The sequence below is a fragment of the Oryx dammah genome, unplaced genomic scaffold (genome assembly GCF_014754425.2).
Source record: "Oryx dammah isolate SB20612 unplaced genomic scaffold, SCBI_Odam_1.1 HiC_scaffold_9, whole genome shotgun sequence".
NCBI classification, from domain to species: domain Eukaryota; kingdom Metazoa; phylum Chordata; class Mammalia; order Artiodactyla; family Bovidae; genus Oryx; species Oryx dammah.
Window position 1 is genome coordinate 58803293 of NW_024070193.1, and position 24468 is coordinate 58827760.

Consider the following 24468-nt stretch of genomic DNA (forward strand, 5'->3'; position numbering starts at 1 on the left):
GGAGTAAAAGAAAGATATAAGCATCTGAATGCAAAGTTCCAAAGAATAACAAGAAGACATAAAAAAAGCCTTCTTCAGCGATCAATGCAAAGAAATAGAAGAAAACAACAGAATGGGAAAGACTAGAGATCTCTTCAAGAAAATTTGAGATATCAAGGGAACATTTCATGCAAAGATGGGCTCGATAAAGGACAGAAATGGTATGGACCTAACAGAAGCAGAAGATATTAAGAAAAGGTGGCAAGAATACACAGAAGAACTGTACAAAAAAGATCTTCATGACCCAGATAATAACGATGGTGTGATCACTCACCTAGAGCCAGACATCCTGGAATGTGAAGTCAAGTGGGCCTTAGAAAGCATCACTATGAACAAAGCTAGTGGAGGTGATGGAATTCCAATTAAGCTATTTCAAATCCTGCAAGATGATGCTGTGAAAGTGCTGCACTCAATATACTAGTAAATTTGGAAAACTCAGCAGTGGCCACAGGACTGGAAAAGGTCATTTTTCATTCCTATCCCAAATAAAGGCAATGCCAAAGAATGCTCAAACTACCGCACAATTGCACTCATCTCACACACTAGTAAAATAATGCTCAAAATTCTCCAAGCCAGGCTTCAGCAATCTGTGAACCGTGAACTCCCTGATGTTCAAGCTGGTTTTAGAAAAGGCAGAGGAACCAGAGATAAAACTGCCAACATCCGCTAGATCATGGAAAAAGCAAGAGAGTTCCAGACAAACATCTATTTCTGCTTTATTGACTATGCCAAAACCTTTGACTATGTGGATCACAATAAACTGTGGAAAATTCTGAAAGAGACGGGAATACCAGACCACCTGACCTGCCTTTTGAGAAACCAGTATGCAGGTCAGGAAGCAACAGTTAGAACTGGACATGGAACAACAGACTAGTTCGAAATAGGAAAAGGAGTATGTCAAGGCTGTATATTGTCACCCTGCTTATTTAACTTATATGTAGAGTATATCATGAGAAATGCTGGACTGGAAGAAGCACAAGCTGGAATCATGATTGCTGGAAGAAATATCAATAACCTCAGACATGCAGATGACACCACCGTTATGACAGAAAGTGAAGAGGAACTAAAAAGCCTCTTGATGAAAATGAAAGAGGAGAGCGAAAAAGTTGGCTTAAAGCTCAACATTTGAAAACGAAGATCATGGCATCTGGTCCCATCACTTCATGGGAAATAGATGGGGAAACAGTGGAAACAGTTTCAGACTATATTTTTTTGGGCTCCAAAATCACTGCAGATGGTGACTGCAGCCATGAAATTAAAAGACACTTACTCCTTGGAAGGAAAGTTATAACAAACCTAGATAGTATATTCAAAAGTAGAGATATTACTTTGCCAACAAAGGACCGTCTAGTTAAGGCTATGGTTTTTCCAGTGGTCATGTATGGATGTGAGAGTTGGACTGTGAAGAAGGCTGAGCACTGAAGAATTGACGCTTTTGAGCTGTGGTGTTGGAGAAGACTCTTGAGAGTCCCTTGGACTGCAAGGAGATCCAACCAGTCCATTCTGAAGGAGATCAACCCTGGGATTTCTTTGGAAGGAATGATGCTAAAGCTGAAACTCCAGTACTTTGGCCACCTCATGAGAAGTGTTGACTCATTGGAAAAGACTCTGATGGTGAGAGGGATTGGGGGCAGGAGGAGAAGGGGACGACAGAGGATGAGATGGCTGGATGACTTCACTGCCTCGATGGACTTGAGTCTGAGTGAACTGCAGGAGATGGTGATGGACAGGGAGGCCTGGCGTGCTGCGATTCATGGTGTCACAAAGAGTCAGACACGACTGAGCGACCAAACTGAACTGAACTGAATGATTCCTTAGTATTTGAATCTTTTCCTGGTGATGATGAATGGAAGTTTTTCCTTAATTTCTCTTTCTATTTTCTCATTCCTGTATAGGAATGCAAAGGATTTCTGTGTGTTTATTTTATATCCTGCAACTCTAATATATTCATTTATTAGCTCTAGTAATTTTCTGGAAGAGTCTTTAGGGTTTTCTATGTAGAGAACCATGTCATCTGCAAATGGTGAGAGTTTTACTTCTTTTCCAATTTCAATTCCTTTTATTTCTTTTTCTGCTCTGATTGCTGTGGCCAAAACTTCCAAAACGATATAGAATAGTAGTGATGAGAGTGGTCATCCTTGTCTTATTCCCGACTTTAGGGGAAATGCTTTCAATTTTTCACCATTGAAGACAGCAAGGAAACTCCACAATAAAGAGAACTCCAGAAACTCCCAGAATACGGAAAGGCCACCCCAAATACAGCAATATAAACAAGACAAAGAGGCAGAAAAATACCCAGCAGGTAAAGGGACAGGATAAATATCCTCCAAACCAAACAAAAGAGGAAATGATAGGGAGTCTATCTGATAAGAATTCCAAATAATGATAGTGAAAATGATCCAAAATCTTGAAAACAAAATGGAATAACAGATAAATAGCCTGGAGACAAGGATTGAGAAGATGCAAGAAAGGTTTAACAAGGACCTAGAAGAAATAAAAAAAGAGTCAATATATAATGAATAATGCAATAAATGAGATAAAAAAAAAAACACTCTGGAGGAAACCAACTTTAGAATAATGGAGGCAGAAGATAGGATAAGTGAGGTGGAAGATAGAATGGTAGAAATAAATGAAACAGAGGAAAAAAGAAAAACGAATTAAAAGAAATGAGGACAGTCTCAGAGACCTCTGGGACAATGTCAAACGCCCCAACATTCGAATCATAGGAGTCTCAGAAGAAGAAGACGGAAAGACCATGAGAAAATACTCAAGGAGATAATAGTTGAGAACTTCCATAAAATGGGGAAGGAAATAATCACCCAAGTCCAAGAAACCGAGAGAGTCCCAAACAGGGTAAACCCAAGGCGAAACACCAAGACACATTTAATCAAATTAACAAAGATCAAACACAAAGAACAAATAAAAGCAGCGAGGGAAATACAACAAATAACACACAAGGGGATCCCATAAGGATAACAGCTGACCTCTCAATAGAAACTCTTCAGGCCAGGAGGGAATGGCAGGACATACTTAAAGTGATGAAAGAAAATAATCTACAGCCCAGATTACTGTACCCAGCAAGGATCTCATTCAAATATGAAGGAGAAATCAAAAGCTTTACAGACAAGAAAAAGCTGACAGAATTCAGCACCACCAAACCAGCTCTCCAACAAATGCTAAAGGATATACTCTAGACTGGAAACACAAAAAGAGTGTATAAACTCAAACCCAAAACAATAAAGTAAATGGCAATGGGATCATACTTATCAATAATTGCCTTAAACGTAAATGGGTTGAATGCCCCAACCAAAAGTCAAAGTCTGGCTCAGTTCAGTTCAGTTCAGTCACTCAGTCGTGTCTGACCTTTTGCAACCCCATGAATCACAGCACAGCAGGCCTCCCTGTCCATTACCAACCCCCAGAGTTCACTCAGACTCACGTCCGTCAATGCAGTGATGCCATCTAGCCATCTCATCCTCTGTTGTCCCCTTCTCCTCCTGCCCCAATCCCTCCCAGCAAACAAAATCCCAGGTCCAAACAGCTTCACAGCTGAATTCTACCAAAATTTAGAGAAGAGCTAACATCTATGCTACTCCAATTCTTCCAGAAAATTGCAGAGGAAGGTAATCTTCCAAACTTATTTCAATGAGTCAACTCTTTGCATGAGGTGTCCAAAGTACTGGAGTTTCAGCTTTAGCGTCCTTCCGTCCAAAGAAATCCCAAGGCTGACCTCCTTCAGAATGGACTGGTTGCAGCCCAAGGGATCTCCTTGCAGTCCAAGGGACTCTCAAAGAGTCTTCTCCAACACCACAGTTCAAAAGCATCAATTCTTCGGTGCTCAGCTTTCTTCACAGTCCAAGTCTCACATCCATACATGACTACTGGAAAAACCAAAGCCTTGACTAGACGGACCTTTGTTGGCAAAGTAACGTCTCTGCTTTTCAATATGCTATCTAGGTTTGTCTGAATGGATACAAAAACAAGACCCCTATATATGTTGTCTACAAGAGACCCACCTTGAAACAAGGGACACATACAGACCGAAAGTGAAGGGCTGGAAAAAGATATTCCATACAAAGAGAGACCAAAAGAAAGCACGAGTAGCAATACTCATTTCAGATAAAATGGACTTTAAAACAAAGGCTGTGAAAAGAGACAAAGAAGGCCACTACATAATTATCAAAGGATCAATCCAAGAAAAAGATATAATAATTATAAATATATATGCATGCAACATAAGAGCACCACAATATGTAAGACAAATGCTAGCAAGTATGAAAGGGGAAATTAACAATAACACAATAATAGTGGGAGACTTTTATACCCTACTCACACCTATGGATAGATCAACTAAACAGAAAATTAACAAGGAAACACAAACTTTAAAAGATACAATAGACCAGTTAGACCTAATTGGTATCTATAGGACATTTCACCCCAAAACAATGGGGTGAATTTCACCTTTTCCTCAAGTGCACACGGAACCTTCTCCAGGATAGATCACATCCTGGGCCATAAATCTAGCCTCAGTAAACTCAAAAACATTGAAATCATTCCAAGCATCTTTTCTGAACACAATGCAGTAAAATTGGATCTCAATACAGGAGAAAAACTGTTAAAAATGCCAACATATGGAGGCTGAACAACATGCTGCTGAATAACCAACAAATCACAGAAGAAATAAAAAAAGAAATAAAAATTTGCATTAAAAAGAATTTAAATGAAAACACAACAACCCCAAACCTGTGGGACACTGTAAAAGCAGTGCTAAGGGAAATGTTCATAGCAATATAGACATACCTCAAGAAACAAGAAAAAAGTCAAATAAATAACCTAACTCTACACCTAAAGTGACTAGAAAAGGAAGAAATGAAGAACCCCAGGGTTAGTAGAAGGAAAGAAATCTTAAAAATTAGGGCAGAAATAAGTGCATAAGAAACAAAAGAGACCATAGCAAAAATCAACAAAGCCAAAAGCTGGTTCTTTGAAAGGATAAATAAAATTGACAAACCATTAGCCAGATTCATCAAGAAACAAAGGGAGAAGAATAAAATCAATTAAATTTGAAATGAAAATGGAGAGATCACAACAGACAACACAGAAATACAAAGGATCATAAGAGACTACTATCAGCAATTATATGCCAATAAAATGGACAACATGGAAGAAATGGACAAATTCTTAGAACAGTACAACTTCCCAAAACTGAACTAGGACAAAATAGAAAATCTTAACAAACCCATCACAAACACAAAAATTGAAACAGTAATCAGAAATCTTCCAGCAAACAAAAGCCCAGGTCCAAACAGCTTCACAGCTGAATTCTACCAAAAATTTAGAGAAGAGCTAACACCTATGCTACTCAAATTCTTCCAGAAAATTGCAGAGGAAGGTAATCTTCCAAACTTATTCTACGAGGCCACCATCACCCTAATACCAAAACCTGACAAAGATGCCACAAAAAAAGAAAACTACAGGGCCAATATCACTGATGAACATAGATGCAAAAATCCTTAACAAAATTCTAGCACTCAGAATCCAACAATACATTAAAAAGATCATACATCATGACCAAGTGGGCTTTATTCCAGGGATGCAAGGATTCTTCAATATCCGCAAATCAATCAATGTAATACACTACATTAACAAATTGAAAAATAAAAGCCATATGATTATCTCAATAGATGCAGAGAAAGTCTTTGACAAAATTCAACATCCACTTATGAGAAAAAACCCTCCAGAAAGCAGGAATAGAAGGAACATACCTCAACATAATAAAAGCTATATATGACAGACCCACAGCAAACATTTTTTTTATTTTAAAAATGAAAAAAAATAAATAAAGAATACTCCCTGAATTAATGAATAGCACTCATTTTCCTCTGTTTATCCTAAATCTGCAGTGCCTCCATAACGTGGATTAATGTCATAGCCCTTTATCACTTGCCATTAATATGCCCAGCATTTGCCATCAAGTTCCTCTCATCTGGAATGATCACTTGGCTTCCTTGCATCCAACCCAAATCCAGCCTTTGTGGTTCAGCTTTAGTGTTTCTTCTCCAGAGCTTCTGAAAACCACATTGGTCTTCACAAGGCATCTTTGTTTGTGTAAACTTAGGTCTCACCACCCCATTTCATACTTCATTATTTAATTCATTGCCCTGTTGTTTTACGTACATTATCCTATTTTCCCAGTTCACTTGCAATTCTCCTGAGGACCAGATGACTTCTGTGTCCTCTATGTTTCCTTGCATGGTGTTAACAAGCTGGGCAGATCATCATTGTATGTGAATTGAAAGGTTTACATTTCTGAATTGCAAAACCTTCTCACATCACAACATAGTAAGGGGCAAAAAAGATTTGCTGAAATATTATACATCAAAATACTAAACTGCAAGAAGAAGTTCTGGAAAGTTTCTAGAATAAAAATAAATGTATCTGGGGCTCAAACACAAGCCTAAGGAATTTTAGTCCTTGGCTTCTTCCATGGGCCCATCCTTTTGAGAATTCACAGTTGTTAGGCTGAAGGAGACAGTGCGACACAGACACTGGAAACCTGAAATGCTTTCTTCAAGGTTTAAATCAATAATAAAGACATGTCCGGTCATCTGAAAATGACTCTCTCAACCCCTACAGGCCACAATTCACATATGCTACTGTGCAGCTTTAAGCATCTTCCTCCTGTGAAATCTTTAGGATTTACTTAATAATTAAGTAGACTCTAAATAAGCTTTCTAAGAAATATTTGGGTTGAAAATGTCAGGCAGCCAAATTACTTCTATGCTCAGCCATATGAAAAACAATCCCATCTGAAGTCACTTGGAAGGTAATACCAGGAAATCATTTTCAGCATTACAAGGCATATTAAGAAGTTCAGTTGAATTAATCTACTAGCTTGAATAAGAGAATTACAGAATGCTTAAGACTATCTGCATTGCCTCCTAACAGCACTGATGAGACATTTATTAAGTGAGTAAGCATCAAATCTTCCTACATTACACTGTTATAACAGATAGGTTATTAATTTTATCAGTTGTCACTAAAGTAGGGAAAATAAATTTCTAAGATTGAAAAAGGATGATTCACATGTTTTTCTAAAATGTAGCATTTATTGGCAATATAGAATCTGGAAAACTCAAAATGATTTGTATTTATAAATATCCAATGTGCATTAATGGAATAATTATCAGTTGTTAATACAAAATGTTTATATTAAGATATAAAATGCCAAGGACTCTTGAGAGTCTCTTGGACTGCAGGGAGATCAAACAAGTCAATCCTAAAGGAAATCCAATCTTGAATATGCATTGGAAGGGCTGTTGCTGAAGCTGAAGCTCCAATACTTTGGTCACCTGATGCGAAGAGCCAACTCATTTGAAAAGACCCTGATGCTGGGAAACATTGAAGACAAAAGGAGAAGGGTTTGGCAGAGGGTGAGATGGTAATATAACATCATTGGCTCAGTGGACATGAATCTGAACAAACTCAGAAATAATGGAGGACAGAGGAGCCTGGCTTGCTAAAGTCCATGGAGTCACAAAGAGTCAGACATGACTCAACGACTGAACGGCAGCACCACCACCACAATACAATGCAAAATGTATACACTGACGTACATATACAGCTCCATGAACTTTTACATATATACTCACCCATGTGACAACCAACCGCATTAATACATAGCACATTTCCAATCGAGAAGAAGGCTCCTGCCCACCTTTCCCAGCCAAACCCTACCACCTGCTACAAGGTACTTATTGTCCTGATCTCTGTCACCATTGGCTAGATGGTTTGGCTGTGAAAATATGAGAAAGTGAAGATATACACTGTATATACTTTTGTGTCTGGCTTCTTTTCTCAACACTTATCCATCTTGCTGTGCATATTCATAGCAAGTTCTTTTTCATGTTTGGCAAAATTCCATTGGATAAGCACACCACAGTATATGTATCTGTCCTTTGTCCATGGACATTGAGGTTTTTTCAGTTTTTTATTATTATGAATAAATATGCTATGTACATTCTTGTACATGTCTTTTGGTGAACAGAAGTACTCATTTCTCTCGTGTGAGTATAGCCAAGACTGGGATTGTTGGCTCAAGAGTGAACCTATTTGTGAACTGCCAAAAGATTTTCTCAAGTGATTGAACAGTGATATATTTTAATTCATGAAGAGAGTTTGTGAATACAAGGTAAATACTATTGCATAGTCTAAATTGTGCCTTTTGTTTCTGGTTTATTAATATGAATCAACATGTTGAAAATATATTGTTTTACATAGGCACAAAAAGTTGGCCAGCTCAAGTGCTGGTTGGAATTAAATATGAAATGATTTTGAAAGTTCCATTTAAAAAGTTGATCTCATGGAGCTCACATTATTCAGGGTTTCATGGATTATCAAACAACAAATCCATCCAGATGTTTTTAATATTAGCAGCAACTTGATACTTTACTAAGATAACTGTCAATGATCAGGAACCTTACAAGCATAATTTGGATCTATGTTGACCTAAAACTATCTGATATGGTCAAACATAAAAATGTGGGGAGGTTATGTCTTCTAAACTTGCTGTAGTTGTCTCCAGGTGTGAATAGCTTGTCTGCATTACTACATAGCTTGTGTGGGAGATGTGTTTCTTTCCCATCTAGACATGTTTATGTGCAATTTCTTTTTTTTAAAAAATTCTTTATTAAATCATACATTGACATGAATCCACCATGGGTGTAAAAAAAAAAAAAAAAGGAAAAAAAAAAGTTCAGCTCTACAAAAGGGTATTAAATAATTGGAACAGTAAGTTCTGACATTTAGTGAATTACTCTTCCCTTTACAATATTGAGAATTAATGTTTGGAGATGAAAATTAATGGTAATTTAGGAAAATGTGTTAAGAAACATGTTTGTTTTGATCAAACACGAAGGCATTGTTCAAAGCATATACATGAAAGGGGATGATTTGAGCTAAAAATAATTTGTCAAATGATTGTAGCTTTTTCCTCCTATGCCTGATAAAAATAACATTCTGATATCCCAGGCCCATACCATTGTTTTTCTATATTTTTATTTTGTTCTCATAAAGCTATCGAGCATTTTTTTTCATGTGACCAGGAATTGTCTGCTTGCTTTCACTGTAATTTGCCTGCCCCTAATTTATAAGTTCTTTTGAAAGGAAGAAGGTGGGTCTTTATCTGTAGACAGGGATTGACAACTGAAGAGCACTAACTTTTCTGAGCAGAGACACACACAGAGGTTTCATGTCGTGTGACTCTGAATGTGAACTAACAGGTAATTTTGCTTTTTCTGTTTCAGTTATCTCAAGGATCTCCAGAACCAATTGAACCCAACTTTTTCACAGCCGATTACCACTTATTGCATCATTCATTGGGTGGAAACAGCTTGTCCTCAAATGACCCAACAGGTAACAATCTTCAACACAGGAAATCTGGCTTTCAGGAAGAAATAGGTTATTTGGATCAACAGCTATCCTTAAAAGGTTATCTTCAACTTAAAATGAATACCATAAGCAAACAGAATCTGTGGGGGTAAATTGAATTTCTTTTTATTTCTTCGTATCTGATGATGGGAAATCAAATGCCCAAAGCACCCATGGACATAAAAAGCAGATATGCAGAATTCGAATAAAATGGAAAATTTGAAACTCACCTGAAGAATCCAAATCATATGTATTTGATTTGTGTGTGTGTGTGTAAAAACTTCATATAAGGAGGCAATATAACATAGGGATTAAAAGCACGTATTCTGTAAACCTGGATGCCTACATTCAAATCTCAGCTAAACCACTTAGTAACTGATCTTGAGAAAATTATTTGACCTCATTGAATCCCAGGTTTTTTGCCTATAAAGTAGGAATAAAAATGGTACCTACATTTTAGGATTATAGCAAGGATCAGTGTAACTATATAAAATTATACTTAGCCAGTATGTAGGGACTAAGCATAAGGACCTTCTTGTGATATTTGACCCCCAGAAGAGATCTTCAAGCTACTCTGAGGTTACAGAATTCCTAAGTAATTTTTGAATCCCTGTAAACTATAGTTATATCTCTCAGTAGGGCAGAGAGATGTTAAGCTTATATGGTTAAATGAAAACTTTCCATCTCCTCAGCCAAAAAGAATCTTCAAGTCTGCTGTGCTTTTGTTGTTGCCTAATTTAGGCAAATCATGTCATGTATTAATTATCAAACTTTCCCTAAGTCTTGGGCTCCTGGGATAAAGCTAACCTGGGTTGGTAGAATTTCATTTAAAATAAACTGTTTATCTAAAGTCATTTGCTTTTACTTATTTTTAATCGAACTACAATTAATTTTAATATTGCATTATTTTCAGGTATATAGCAAAGTGGTTCATATATATATATATCAGTTCAGTTCAGTTCAGTTGCTCAGTTGTGTCTGACTCTTTGAGACTCCATAAATCGCAGCACGCCAGGCCTCCCTGTCCATCACCAACTCCCGGAGTTCACTCAGACTCACGTCCATCGAGTCAGTAATGCCATCCAGCCATCTCATCCTCTGTCGTCCCCTTCTCCTCCTGCCCACAATCCCTCCCAGCATCAGAGTCTTTTCCAATGAGTCAACTCTTTGCATGAGGTGGCCAGAGTACTGGGGTTTCAGCTTTAGCATCATTCCTTCCAAAGAAATCCCAGGGCTGATCTCCTTCAGAATGGACTGGTTGGATATCCTTGCAGTCCAAGGGACTCTCAAGAGTCTTCTCCAAAGCCACAGTTCAAAGGCATCAATTCTTTAGTGCTCAGCCTTCTTCACAGTCCAACTCTCACATCCATACATGACCACTGGAAAAACCACAGCCTTGACTAGACGGACCTTATTCGGCAAAGTAATATCTCTGCTTTTGAATATGCTATCTAGGTTGGTCATAACTTTTCTTCCAAGAAGTAAGTGTCTTTTAATTTCATGGCTGCAGTCACCATCTGCAGTGATTTTGGAGCCCCCCCCCCAAATAAAGGCTGACACTGTTTCCACTGTTTCCTCATCTATTTCCCATGAAGTATATATATATATATATATATTCTTTTTTCAGATTCTCCTTTTCCATTAAAAGTTATTACAAGATACTGCATATCCCAGTGCTATACAGTAAATTATTATTATTCATTTTTTATATAGTAGCATGCATGGGAGCTTCCCTGGTAGCTCAGCTGGTTAAGAATCTGCCTGCAGTGTAGGAGACCCGGGTTTTATCCCTGGGTCGGAAAGATCCCCTGGAGAGGGAAATGGCAAACCACTCCAGTATCCTTGCCTGGAAAATGCCATAGATGGAGGCGCCTGGCGGACTGCAGTTCATGGGTCGCAGAGTCAGGCATGACTAGTGACTAACACTGGGTCACTATGTATCTATTAATCCCATATCCCTAATATATCCCCCTTTCTTTCCCCTTTGGTAAACAGAGGCTTGTTTTCTATGTCTATGAGTCTGTTTCTGTTTTGTAAATAAGTTATTTGTATGATTTTTTAGATTCCACATATAACTGATATATAAAATTTGTGTTTCTGACTTTATTTAGTATGATATGGTATATATATATATATATAATATATATATATACACATAAACATACATACATACAATGGAATATTACTTATAAAGAGGAATAAAATATTGCCATTTACAGCAACATGAATGGACCTAGAGATGATCATACTAAGTGAAGTCACCTACTTTTACAAGCATCCTCCAGGGCAGGTTGGTCATTCACAGGCCGGACTTCTTACCACAGCAGACCTGCTGAGTGAGGAGCTCTGCTGAAAATCTCTCAGTGGCCTGAGAGGGAGTTGACAGGCTCTTCCAGAAGCTGGATGCCTCGCCCCAGAGCAGACCAACTGTGTCCCTTGTCATGGCAGAAGGGGCAAAAGCAAAGAGAGCAGAACCAAGGAGCACTTTGGGTGATGCCTTTAAGCTGGACTTGAAAAGCAAGCTGCTAGGACTCATATCTTCATGAATCCTCTTAATCTTCAATCACTTTTCTCTTTCCTAAGTGGCAGGGGAACTCCCAGGCCTCCACATGAGTAAGTGTGGATTGACTGGAGTGGAAACTTGTCAACATTAGTTTGGGTGGTGTCTGGGTAGGTCAACGTGCTGGTGTGTCATACTCATGACAAACCTCAAAAGAATTACTGTCCTCCAATTTCAAATGTATTTTCCTCCTGGCAACTATAGGAAATGGTCAGATCTTTGATATAGTCCACTGGCTATTTCTGCCTTCCTCTGAGAATTTACTCTTTCTAGAACATATCTAATATCTACTCTTTTTGTTGATGGATTGGGGGAGAGTTTCTTAAATTCTTTTTTTGACTTATCAGGAAATTTATGCTTAGAATCACTCTTTACCTCTCCTTAACACACACACACACTCCCCTAACTTAATTGGCCAATTTACACCATGAGGAATTCCTGTAAATCTTGTGTATTATATTGCGATCACCACTCTAAAAGCCAAGATAATTTGGAATGTGTTTGTAAGTACTCATTTTCATCACTAAGAAACTGACCTGTTTTCATTGCACGTGAGTTCTAATTGTCAGTACAACTGAAGAAAAGATGAACCAAATGTCAGACTTTTCATAATTTATCTGTTTCCAGGTCTACTCTCTAGCTTTGATTTGGAGGAGGGGTTAACATATGAACAGATGCAGGTGAGGTTTTTGCACTGCCTCTGAATGATTTTATTTTGTTGTTTTTAATTCAATATTAACCTGACTTTTTTTTCAACTTTAGACTGTGATTGAAGAAGTCCTAGAGGAAAGTGGCTATTACAATTTTACTTCTAACAGGTGAGATCTAGAAATGTGAAAGTTCAATATAGAACATTGGATTTAATTTCTCTATCCTTGATTCCAGAGGTCCCTCCCACCTTTTGTTTTAAACACTTTAAAAATAGAAATTTATTTGTTTTAATTGGAGGTTAATTACTTTATGGTATTGTATTGGTTTTTTGTAAAATAGCTTGGCTCAGAATGATACAACCGTGGGTAGAATGTATGTTCCCCATCTTTTGTATGGGTGCAGCTGCTGTATTCTTAGTTGGAAAAGAGTGATAGCTTAGTAGTAATTTACTCCCATTAAAAATGAACATAATGAAATGGAAAAGTATTTCTACATTTAAAAAAAATTAAACATTTGTCCCATATTGGAAGAGCTGTGAACTCAAATTTCCATAACTAAAGCCTACCCATTATTTGTATAGAATGCAAGGGGGAAAACCCACCTAAACAAAGGGTCACTTCTGGTGAATTTAAGATATGTCTGTGGGAGAAGGATTTGTTGTTATGTGTTCCCTTTTGCTTACCCTAAATAAGAAACTTCAATTTACTGGGGCTGTGTGTTATCTTCTAAAATAACCATCATTGGTGCTCTAAAAATATACTCTATCAATTTCATTCAACTCTGGATTTCTGCAATTGTACTGTTGGGCACAGTTTGGGGCAAAAAGATTTGCATACAATTAGTTTATTTGAGAGGCAATCCCAAGAAACTCTGCTAGGGGATTGAAGAAATAATTCAATAATGTCTTCATTTTCAAGCAAGTTACCATTGTGGTACATGGAGCTGGATCACACTGTGGAAATCTGAGAGGCAGTGGAGAGCATGTGTTTCAGTTCTCCCACTCGTAGACTGAGGAAACTAGGCTGGTATTGTTTTTTTTTTTTTTTTAAACTTTATTTTGCTTTACAATACTGTATTGGTTTTGCCATACATTGACATGAATCAGCCACAGGTGTACATGAGTTCCCAATCCTGAACCCACCCTCCCACCTCCCACCCCATATCATCTCTCTGGATCATCCCCGTGCATTTATCTCTAATTTCTGTTAGTCATTTTTTGAGTACTTTTCCCCCAGGAGATGTTAGTTACCTGGCATTTCTGGACACAGCAGATTCTAGAGGTCAGAGAAATCCTCAGGAAAAGAAATTCAGGTGTTGGGAACTGGCCACCAGGTTGGCATGTTTGAAGTACTTTTTAAAACAAAATTAATTAATTTATTTTAATTGGAGGCTAATTACTTTACCATATTGTATTGGTTTTGCCATACATCAACATGAATCCACCACGGATGCACTGAAGTACTTTGAATGTGGGGGTATGGACATTGATTTTGTCTGCTGTAAATGAGCTGGCCACTCATAACAGAATCACCACATTGGACCATGAGTAACCACTTACATGTCCTATATGACCAAAACTGCTTTAGGAGGCATGGTTCTATGGAGTTTATTTTTCCTAACTAGCCCTTTCTACCTGGATCAACTGCCTTCCTGTCTAGCTAATGAAGCTATCTGGTGACCACTATTTAAATTATTCTAGAAATCTTCCCCAAAGATAACTGTTAGCCATGGAAAGAGAAAGAGGTCTCAAGAACAACCTATCAAGATCATTATATGGAAATTAGATTCATTTTTGAGGTTAGTTTAGTCTCCAACCTTTTTTCCTTCCCTGTTTCAGTGAATTGCTCTATGAATCACACATAAAATTATTCACCTGCTTGCTCTTTTGGCTTGATAACATATTTCCAATATACTATCTTTGTATGTTTAGTTCTGTGATGATTTGTAACTGCAGATAAATGATGAGTTATTCTTATTTACCAAAGGTATGTTGTTGATAGAAATCACCATGTCCATAATCACTCACCTCCTCCTATCTCTGGAGAGATTTTGAATTGTCTTTCTTTCCTCTTGATCTGAGTAACACCCAGCCTTCCATGGATAATACAAATGTCTCCATTCTTTACGCTTGGCAGCTTATTATTTCAAGTACCCTTGGCTTGTAATGGGGCAAAAGTTATACTAATCACTTTTTTAATCTGCATTTTCTCAAAGGATCAGGATCATGGGCAATGAATACTTCAAAATTTTCAGGAAGTTAACTAAATATAATGAAAAACCAGGTGTGTCAGGAACTTAGGAAAGCTCTTACAAGAGCTCTTTTCTTTTTTTAGAATAATTTCAGTCTTATTTTAAAATTTATTTTTATCCTTTTCAATTCTACTATTATTAAGTTTTTAAAAAAAATCAAACATTGGGACTTTCCTGGTGATCCAGCGGTTGAGAATCTGCCTACCTATGCAGGGAACCCAGGTTCAGTCCCTGGTTTGGGAAGACTCCCCATGCCACAGGGCAACTAAGCCTGCCTGCCACGGCTACTGAAGCCCACGTGCCCTGGAGCCTGTGCTCTGGAACCACAGAAGCCACCGCAATGAGAATACTGCACACCACAGCTAGAGAGTAGCCCTCACTTGCTGCAACTAGAGAAAGTCTGTATAGCAACGAAGACCAGCACAGCCAATAAATAAACAAATAATTTTTTTAAAAATCAAGCATTACTTCTACTTCTAAAGACATATTTCTGTACTAAAGAAATTATAGATTTTCTTCTTATGGTAAATAGATAATAAGATGCTATGCTGTATTTAGTCACTCACTTGTCTCCAACTCTTTGAGACCCCATGGACTGTAGCCCACCAGGCTTCTCTGTCCATGGGGATTTTCCAGGCAGGAATAGTGGCATGAATTTCAACTCCCTCTTCCAGGGGATCTTCCCAACCCAGGGACTGCACCCAGGTCTCCCACATTGCAGGTGAATTCTTTACCATCTGAGCCACTAGGGAAGCCCAAGAATATGGGAGTGGGTATCCTGTCCCTTCTCCAGGGGATCTTCCTGACCCAGGAATCAAACGGGTCTTCTGCATTGCAGGCAGATTCTTTACCAGGTGAGCTACCAGGGAAGTCCAGATGTTAAGATACCTGATAACAAAGGTGAAAAGTTATTTATGGCTATTTTTGGAATTGTGACTAGAATACAAAGATATTTAAATGATCAAGTTAAAGCAATATATGATGGAAATGACATCAAATTTTCTTACAATGCTCCAAATTAAAATGAATCATCCACTCAGAAATCTGTATAATCATGATACTCCCTTTTCCAGGGCATCTTCCCAACCCAGGGATCCAACCCAGGTCTCCCCCATTGCAGGCAGATTCTTTACCAGCTGAGCCACAAGGGAAGCCCAAGAATACTGGAGTGGGTAGCCTATCCCTTCTCTAGCGGATCTTCCCAACCCAGGAATTGAACTGGGGTCTTGGATTCTTTACCAGCTATCAAAGGGTAGTGGGTGCTAAATATCACAGAACATGTAGAAGTAATTAGAATCAATACTTAGAATCAGTAGAGTCTGCTTTCCCAAATAGGTTTTGTAAACATGCTGTATTATCAAAGATGACAATAGATATCCCCTGAGAAATAAAGTTTCATGACCAAATAGGTTTGGGAAATCCTGAACATACATTTTTCTGTTTTGGGAGAATGTTGACACACATGACTATATTGAAGACTTTGAGATATGCTATAGGAAAGAAGTCTGTTTCTCTTGTTTACCCTGGTGATTCTTCATATTTTACCTGGAACACAAGTTAAGATAGCCTTCCTTAGAATGTGGTTTGAAAAATGAAACATTGTTTTAACTACTCCACCAGTATCTACTCAGATCTGCTACTGTTATCATCATCTTAATCTTCATCATGGTCACCACTGCAAAATGTTATTAAGTGATCTTGATTAATTGCTATGCAGAGAGAATTACATACATAAGTCCCGTATTATTCGAGTTTACAACTTAAGACTGTCAGTCAAAACTATATAGATATCTGCAAAGCATCAAGACAGCAATTAAAGCACTAAGCCAAGATGTGGCACATATCCGCTTAGATTACAGGGTTCATGTTTAGTTAGAAATAGAGAGATGCCATTCTTGAACTGAAAGTCTCAGAAGGCCATTTTCTAGCTACTAGCTTTCTTTGGGGAAGATACATAGAAGTGTTTAAATAATGGTGAGGCTTCTTGGGCAGGGTGTAGGAAGAATATCTCAGGCACAGCATGCTGCATTAGTTAAAGAAAGAGGTACCAGAAACAGCAACAGGGAGCCCTAACACAAATGAGGGATTTGGGGAGGGGAAGTAGGACTGAGTTGAGAGTGCAATGAAAATAAAACAAGGTCAAAACAAACTGGACTAGCTTTGAAAAGTGAAAGTGAAAAGTGTTGGTCGCTCAGTCATGTCCAACTCTTTGCAACCCCATGGACTGTAGCCCACCAGTCTCCTATGTCCATGGACTTCTCCAGGCAAGAATATCTGGAGAGGGTAGCCATTCCCTTCTCCAGGGCATCTTCCCACCCAGGGATTGAACCTGGGTCTCCTGCACCGCAGGCAGATTCTTTATCATCTGAGCCACGAGGGAGACCCAGGAAAGCCCTAGGAGGGCTCTATTTGTGTTCATTTGCCAGGTTGTATGATTAAATATATTTCTGTTGTTCAATCGCTCAGTTGTGCCCAAAGCTCTGTGACCTCATGGACTGCAGCATGCCAGGCTCCCCTGTCCATCACCATCTCCTGGAGTTTGCTCAAACTCCCGTCCATTGAATTGGTGGTGCCATCCAACCATCTAATCTGCTGTTGTCCCCTTCTCATCTTGCCTACAATATTTTCCAGTATCAGCATCTTTTGCAATGAGTTGGCTCGTTGCATCAGGTGGCCAAAGTATTGGAGCTTCAGCTTCAGCATCAGTCCTTCCAATGAATATTCAGGGTTGGTTTCCTTTAGGACTGACTGGCTTGATCTCCTTCCTGTCCAAGGGGTTCTCAAGAGTCTTCTCCAGTACCACAGTTTGAAAGCATAAATTCTTTGGCACTCGGCCTTCTTTATGGTCCAATCCATACATGACTACTGGAAAAATAATAGCTTTGACTATACAGACCTTTGTCAGTAAAGTGATGTCTCTGCTTTTTAGTACACTGTCTAGGTTTGTCATAGCTTTCCTTCTTAGCAAGTGTCTTTCAATTTCATGACTATACCCTCTGTCCACAGGGATTTTGGAGTCCAAGAAAATAAGGTCTGTCACTGTTTCTATTTTTCCCCATCTCTCTAGTTCTTCCCTTTCTGCCTCTGGGGTCATGTTATCTTCATATCTTAAGTTATTGATATTTCTCTCAGCAATCTTGATTCCAGCTTCTGATTTACCCAAACCAGCATTTTGCATCATGTACTCTGCATATAAGTTAAATAACCAGGATGACAATTTACAGCCTTAATATATTCCTTTCCCAATTTTGAACTAGCCTGTTGTTCCACGTATGGTTCTAATTTTGCTTCTTGACCTGCATACAGGTTTCTCAGGAGGCAAGTAAAGTGGTCTGGTATTCCCATCTCTTTTAAGAATTTTCCACAGTTTGATGTGATCCACACTGTCAAAGACTTTAGCATAATCAATGAAGCAGAAGTAGATGTTTTTCTAGAATTCTCTTCCTTTTTCCATGACCCAACAGATGTTGGCAATTTGATCTCTGGTTTTTCTGCCTTTTCTAAACCCAGCTTGAACATCTGGAAATTGTTGGTTTCATGTAATGTTGAAGCCTAGCTTGAAAGATTTTGAGCACTACCTTGCCAGATTGTGAAATGAGCACAATTGTATGGTAGTTTGAACATTCTTTGGCATTGCCCTTCTTTAGGATTGGAATGAAAACTGACCTTTTCCAGTACTGTGACCACTGCTGAGTTTTCCAAATTTCCTGGCATATTGAATGCAGTACTTTCACAACATCATATTTTAGAATTTGTAATAGCTCAGCTGGAATTCATCACCTCCACTAGCTTTGTTCATAGTAATGCTTCCTAAGGTACACTCGACTTCACACTCCAGGTTGTCTGGCTCTAGATGAGTGGTCACACTATCTTGATTATCTGGGTCATTAAGATCTTTTTTTGGTATAGGTCTTCCATGTATTCTTGTCACCTCTTCTTAATATCTTCTGCATCTGTTAGATCCATACCATTTCTGTCCTTTATTGTGCCCATCTTTGCATAATATATTGCATAAAAATATATTTTACACACATTAATATTTAGCTTTCTCAGCAGAATGATACCACCTAGCTTGCCTTAATTATATCACTGTTGTTATGAGAGTAAAACTGTTCAGTTTTGCGGATGAATAGAGAATGAGCATATCATTCAGGTCCTGGCAGGCTACAGTCCATGGGGTTACAAATGTTTGGAGATGACTGAGTGACTGAGCCCAACACAGCACAGCACAGCACACATTAATATTTTATTTTTTAACAATGAAATATGTGTTGTGGTAAAAGAAAATTATTGATTCAACTTGCTTTGCTTTAAAATAGGCATTAAATGTACAAGCTACTTTGGATAGGCTTTAATTTTTCCACTATAGAGTTATTGGTTACTATTAAGCTTATAATTTGAGAAAGACAGTGTCAGCACTGAACTTAAGCAAAAGGCAGGTTTCTAAAAATCTCCCCATTTTATGCTTAGAATCACCATTTTATTCATTTATTTACTTGTATACCTGAGCTACTGCTTTTGAAATTGAATGTGTGAACTAAAATATTTGAGATTGTAGAGAAAATCTTTCTACTTCTGAATGTTCTAGGTATCACTCCTATCCATGGAGGACCAAGAATTATCCAACCAAAAGATGAAAGTATTGCACTTTAAATGGACCTGGTTTTCCCAGTGAAGGTCAAGTTCTGGACTGAAACCTCTACTGGCAAGATGCCCAAGGATTGGATGATACTCCAAGAGTATGGAAGAGAAAAGATCAATATGCCATAGTGCCTGCAGGACCTCTTTCTGAAGATCCAGTGCTTGAGACTCCATCCTTGGGATACACAGATACAAGATAGCGGGGCTTCCAGTGTACTGCTGGGAGAAACTGCTGGAGAATTCATCTATGAGAAAAAAAGTCGCTCCTTGCAGGACTTTCCTCCAAGTTAAAAACAAAACAAAAAAATGACATATTTTTCAAAGAAATACTTTTTACTTAGAATTGCTAAAACTATGTTTAAAGGCATCTAGCTTTCTATGTATAAAAGATAGTTTTAGATAAAGAAAATTATAGAACTCAGAACAGTAATATTGGGAAATTCACTGTATCCATCAATTTTTTAATTGTAAAAGAAATTCAGAATATGTGATTGAAATATTGTGTAGTTTTATTTGTTTGTTTTACTGAAAGGATTGCTTTTCCCTTAACCATGTGGGTGCTAGTGATCTTGAACCATGATATAGTGTGGACAGTATTTGTGACCTTGCACAGCCCCTGGGAATACCTGTCAGATTGTCAGATTTAAGTTAGACCAATAAAATGTATGGATGTACAGTATGTGTACGTGTATGTGTGTGTGTGTGTGTGTGTGTGTGTGTGTGTGTGTGTAGAGGTAAGACGGAGGTTTAGATTAGGCTAATACTTTGCTGCTAATCACACTCATAGTGTCTTTAGAGCACTTTGAAGAGTCATAGAGTCTATGAAAGAGATGTAATATTCCATATTCTAAGTACCTAGCTAAAATTACCTATATTGCTTTTGTTTTTATTGTTTGAGAATTTGAAATGAAAATGTTATATAATAAAATATGTTTCTTCTTTATTCATTGAGATGTCTCTAGAAAGAGAACTCAGAATGCCAGAACAGTGTCCCATTCCTGTGTGGGGATAATTTATGGGGGAAATTCTCATAGATTCTTACTGGGCTAAAAAGTCTCTTCTACTGACTTCTTATAACTAGTGTATGTCAAGAAATTATCACCAAGTCAGACTGTGCTTCTATTTAAGGAATTTTTTTTTTTAAGTTAATCAATTTGTTTAGTTTTTTTTTTTTTTTTTCTGTCCTGGGTCTTCATTGCTGCATTTAGTCTTTCTCTAGTTGCAGCAAGTAGGGACTACTCTCTAGTTGTGGTGCACAGGCTTTTCATTGCAGTGGCTTCTCTTGTTGCAGGGCATGGGCTCTAGGGCACAGGAGCTTCAGTAGTTTCAGCTCACTGGCTCTATAGTGTGGAATCAGTAGTTGTGGTACCTGGGCTTAGTTGCTCCATGATCTTCTTGGACTAGGAATCCAATCAGTATCCCCTGCATTGCAACGTGGTCTCTTAACCACTGGACCACAAAAGAAGCTCTTCAAGGAATGTTTTAAATCTAAATAATTAGTCATCTAAAGCTGGAATTATGCTTTTTATTTACTCCTAAATTCTAGCTTCCCTGGTGGCGTAGAGGGTAAAGAGTCTGCCTGCAATGCGGGAGACCCGGGTTCAATCCCTTGATCGGGAAGATACCCTGGAGTAGGAAATGGCAACCCACTCCATTACTCTTGCCTGGAAAATCCCATGGACGGAGGAGCCTGGTGGGCTACAGTCCATGGGGTCGCAAAGAGTTGGACATGATTGAGCAACTTCACTTTCCTTTCTATCTTATTTACATTAATATATTTTTAGTATGATCAAATAAAATTTAGTACATGGTTGAAACACAAATATCTTTTGGGGAAAGATATGGGGAAAGATATGGGGAAATCTCTTAATGTGAATCCATATTATTTTTATAATTAGTGTATTTAGTACTTAAATTATATCCAATTATCTTTAACTAGTGCCTTTGAAAATTGCCAATGATCCTTTTCTTTAAGCCAAATTCATAATTTCAAAGACACTGTAATTAACAGTAATAAGTGAGAATACAGCAATAAGAAATTTCAGTTTTAGCTTTCAATCAAATTAATCCACATGTGAAATTTACATATGAAATCAAAAGATTATGATAGTGTTGATTTAAACCAGAAACAAATTGTATTTCTATTCCAGCTTAATTTGAACCTGTACGATTATTTTTTATCTCTTTCCTCATGTATGGAATGGGCACATGCCTTTGTTGTACAAGAGGCACAGGCCTAGAGGAGAATAAATTTTCATTGTGACAGAAGTCAGTACCTAGAGATAAACCAAGATGTAGGGTGAAAGTTTGAACCGTTAAGTCCTTCTACAAAGGTGTAGAAAAGATTAATATTCAGAGGTTAAACCTTGGTAAGAGAAGAAAAGTGGTTTATTTGAAGATGTTTTTAAATGCATATAGTTGATGTTATTGACCAGAAAGGGAGCAAAATATTCTTCCTATCATACTAACTCTTCTAGACCATAAAAATGGGCATTTATTATGCTAGAAGTTAGTGAGAATGAACAAAAATAAGCAAATGAATGCCTTTTTCAACAGCAGTGTTAGGCCCATCAACTCTAAGCTGATAGATGCATTCTTTTGTCAAAATAGTATATTCTTAAACTACCACAGTCACTGAATCAGCATTCTCCCAGTGCAAGACCAAGACTTTAAAAGGTTAGACAGTTGTGAATGAAGCATTTTGTGCAGGGGGCCACATCTCAGCAGTAAGGTTAGCAAAAAGGACCTCTCCCAATAAAAACAAGAAGCATCCTTCTGTTTTGACTATCTAAACTGTCTTTTAGTGCAAAGAGATTGTTACTTGAACTTACTAGGTCTGAATCTTTTCCTGATTACATTTACATTTTTTCTCTTCCTTTTATATAATTTTAAAATGATATGTTGTATAATGAAATCCCTGTGAGTTCATCTAATATTCACTGAATATTTGTTTGAGACAATATGAATCAGTTTTCTCAGGTCATTTTTATATGCAAATGCTTCAGTTCATTATGTGTTGATCCACCAGGTCTACCTGAATATGTGTACTTGAAATTGTCATTTCATTTTTAAAAGCAGAATATTTCATTTTCAGGGAAGTGGCTGTAGGAGGCATATGTGCTTGCTATTTGCTAACTTTGTCTTCTTTTAGATGTGTGATATTTAATTAGAGCTCTTCAGAGAATAATGAAATGGACACTAGACCCACAGCTCATGGATGCATTTCATAAAACTTCTGGGAAAATGCTGCTGAGTTTTGTGTGGACATATATGTGGTTCTGGGTGATGTGTGTGCATCTGTTTTGGCATCCTAAAGCAGAATTAATTAAGAAACATTGTTATGAGTTTTACCCAAATGTTGGAACTGAATTGGAGTTAAAGTCTTCCTAGAGATACCACCTATGAATTATTAAATATAAATACTATGAATTTTGATGTTCAAAAACTAAATCAGTTCAGTTCCGTCACTCAGTCATGTCCGACTCTTTGCGACCCCATGAATCGCAGCACAACAGGCCTCCCTGTCCATCACCAACTCCCGGTGTTCACACAGACTCATGGCCATCGAGTCAATGATGCCATCCAGCCATCTCATCCTCTGTTGTCCCCTTCTCCTCCTGCCCCCAACCCCTCCCAGCATCAGAGTCTTTTCCAATGAGTCAACTCTTTGCATGAGGTGGCCAAAGTACTGGAGTTTCAGCTTTAGCTTCATTCCCTCCAAAGAAATCCCAGGGCTGATCTCCTTCAGAATGGACTGGTTGGATCTCCTTGCAGTCCAAGGGACCCTCAAGAGTCTTCTCCATGTTAATTATGCACAATTCCAGCAATATAATCAATTAATTACCATTCACATTTAAGATGTGTGATGGTGACAATATTGTTTAGTGAATTTCATCAGTATCAGTATGTATAGAATCCACCTCGTTGTTTTGGATATGCAGAATTGAAAAATATATTTATTGCTATGACTCTGTTTGAAATGGTGAGGAACCATGCATATCAAGTATGCTGGGTTCCTTTCAAAATGGCTTCAGCTTCTGTATGAAGGGAGGAAAATAAATTTAAGCTACTTTTATTGTTTTTGCCTTTACTTTGTTTATGGTGTGTATTCATGAGCACAGAAATCAACTGAAGAGATAAGCGTGGGCATCAGCACTGACTCAGCTTCTCAGCACATGGGAAACACAACTACAGAGGGCTCCCAAACAAGAAAAGCCCAATACTTCTGTTTGCCAACCTGGGCTCTTTGAATGAAATTCCATCCAAACATGAAATTCTTCATGTTCAACAACTAAATGGGATAGCAAGTGTAGTTTACATATGACTTTATGATATTTTTAGACTGTATGCTTTGGCAGAAATTTACATAGTTTTGGATAGATTATTTTTCCAATTGAAATGTGCTGCTAACAATGTGCTTACCTTTGAATGCTGTTTTCTATATTGATAGGAGGACACAAATGTCTCAGGGGAACAACTTTGTAATAAAGAAATTCTTACGTGTGTCACTACAGTAAAACTGCATGATGTAAATATGACTATTATGTTTAATCACAATCCTGCCATGATGTTTTGAAATTTGCAAGGGGGACAGGAAATGTTTTATGACTCTGACTGGGTGACTGGTGGATATTGCAAATTTACATACCCTCGGGGACTATGAGTGATAATTGTCTTTAAAGGTGAAGATCACATGTCCTAAAATCATATAGCATTCTTGGTATGTGAGGTATGCTAGTTTTTTTTTTTTTTTTTACTATACAATATAGCAATTAACTAGTAATGTGAAAGTTTTTAAATGTAGTGTATTGCTTTATGCTAAAAGTAAATGAACTCTACTCTCAATTGAAAACCGAATATTATTCCTCTAAATGTGAAAAGCTTCCTTTTCTTCATTC

General features: G+C 37.8%; 1 protein-coding gene across 1 annotated transcript in view; it reads left to right on the forward strand.

Annotated features, from left to right (window-relative positions):
* The window catches only part of NEK10 (NIMA related kinase 10), a 270851-nt gene extending 247833 nt beyond the window's left edge, over positions 1 to 23018 (forward strand). The window contains 4 exon segments of the mRNA XM_040246355.1: positions 9345 to 9453; positions 12656 to 12708; positions 12791 to 12846; positions 19518 to 23018. Of these exon segments, the coding sequence (XP_040102289.1) occupies positions 9345 to 9453; positions 12656 to 12708; positions 12791 to 12846; positions 19518 to 19566 (267 nt within the window). The 3' untranslated portion in view covers positions 19567 to 23018.
* Positions 23019 to 24468: the final 1450 nt, after the last annotated feature.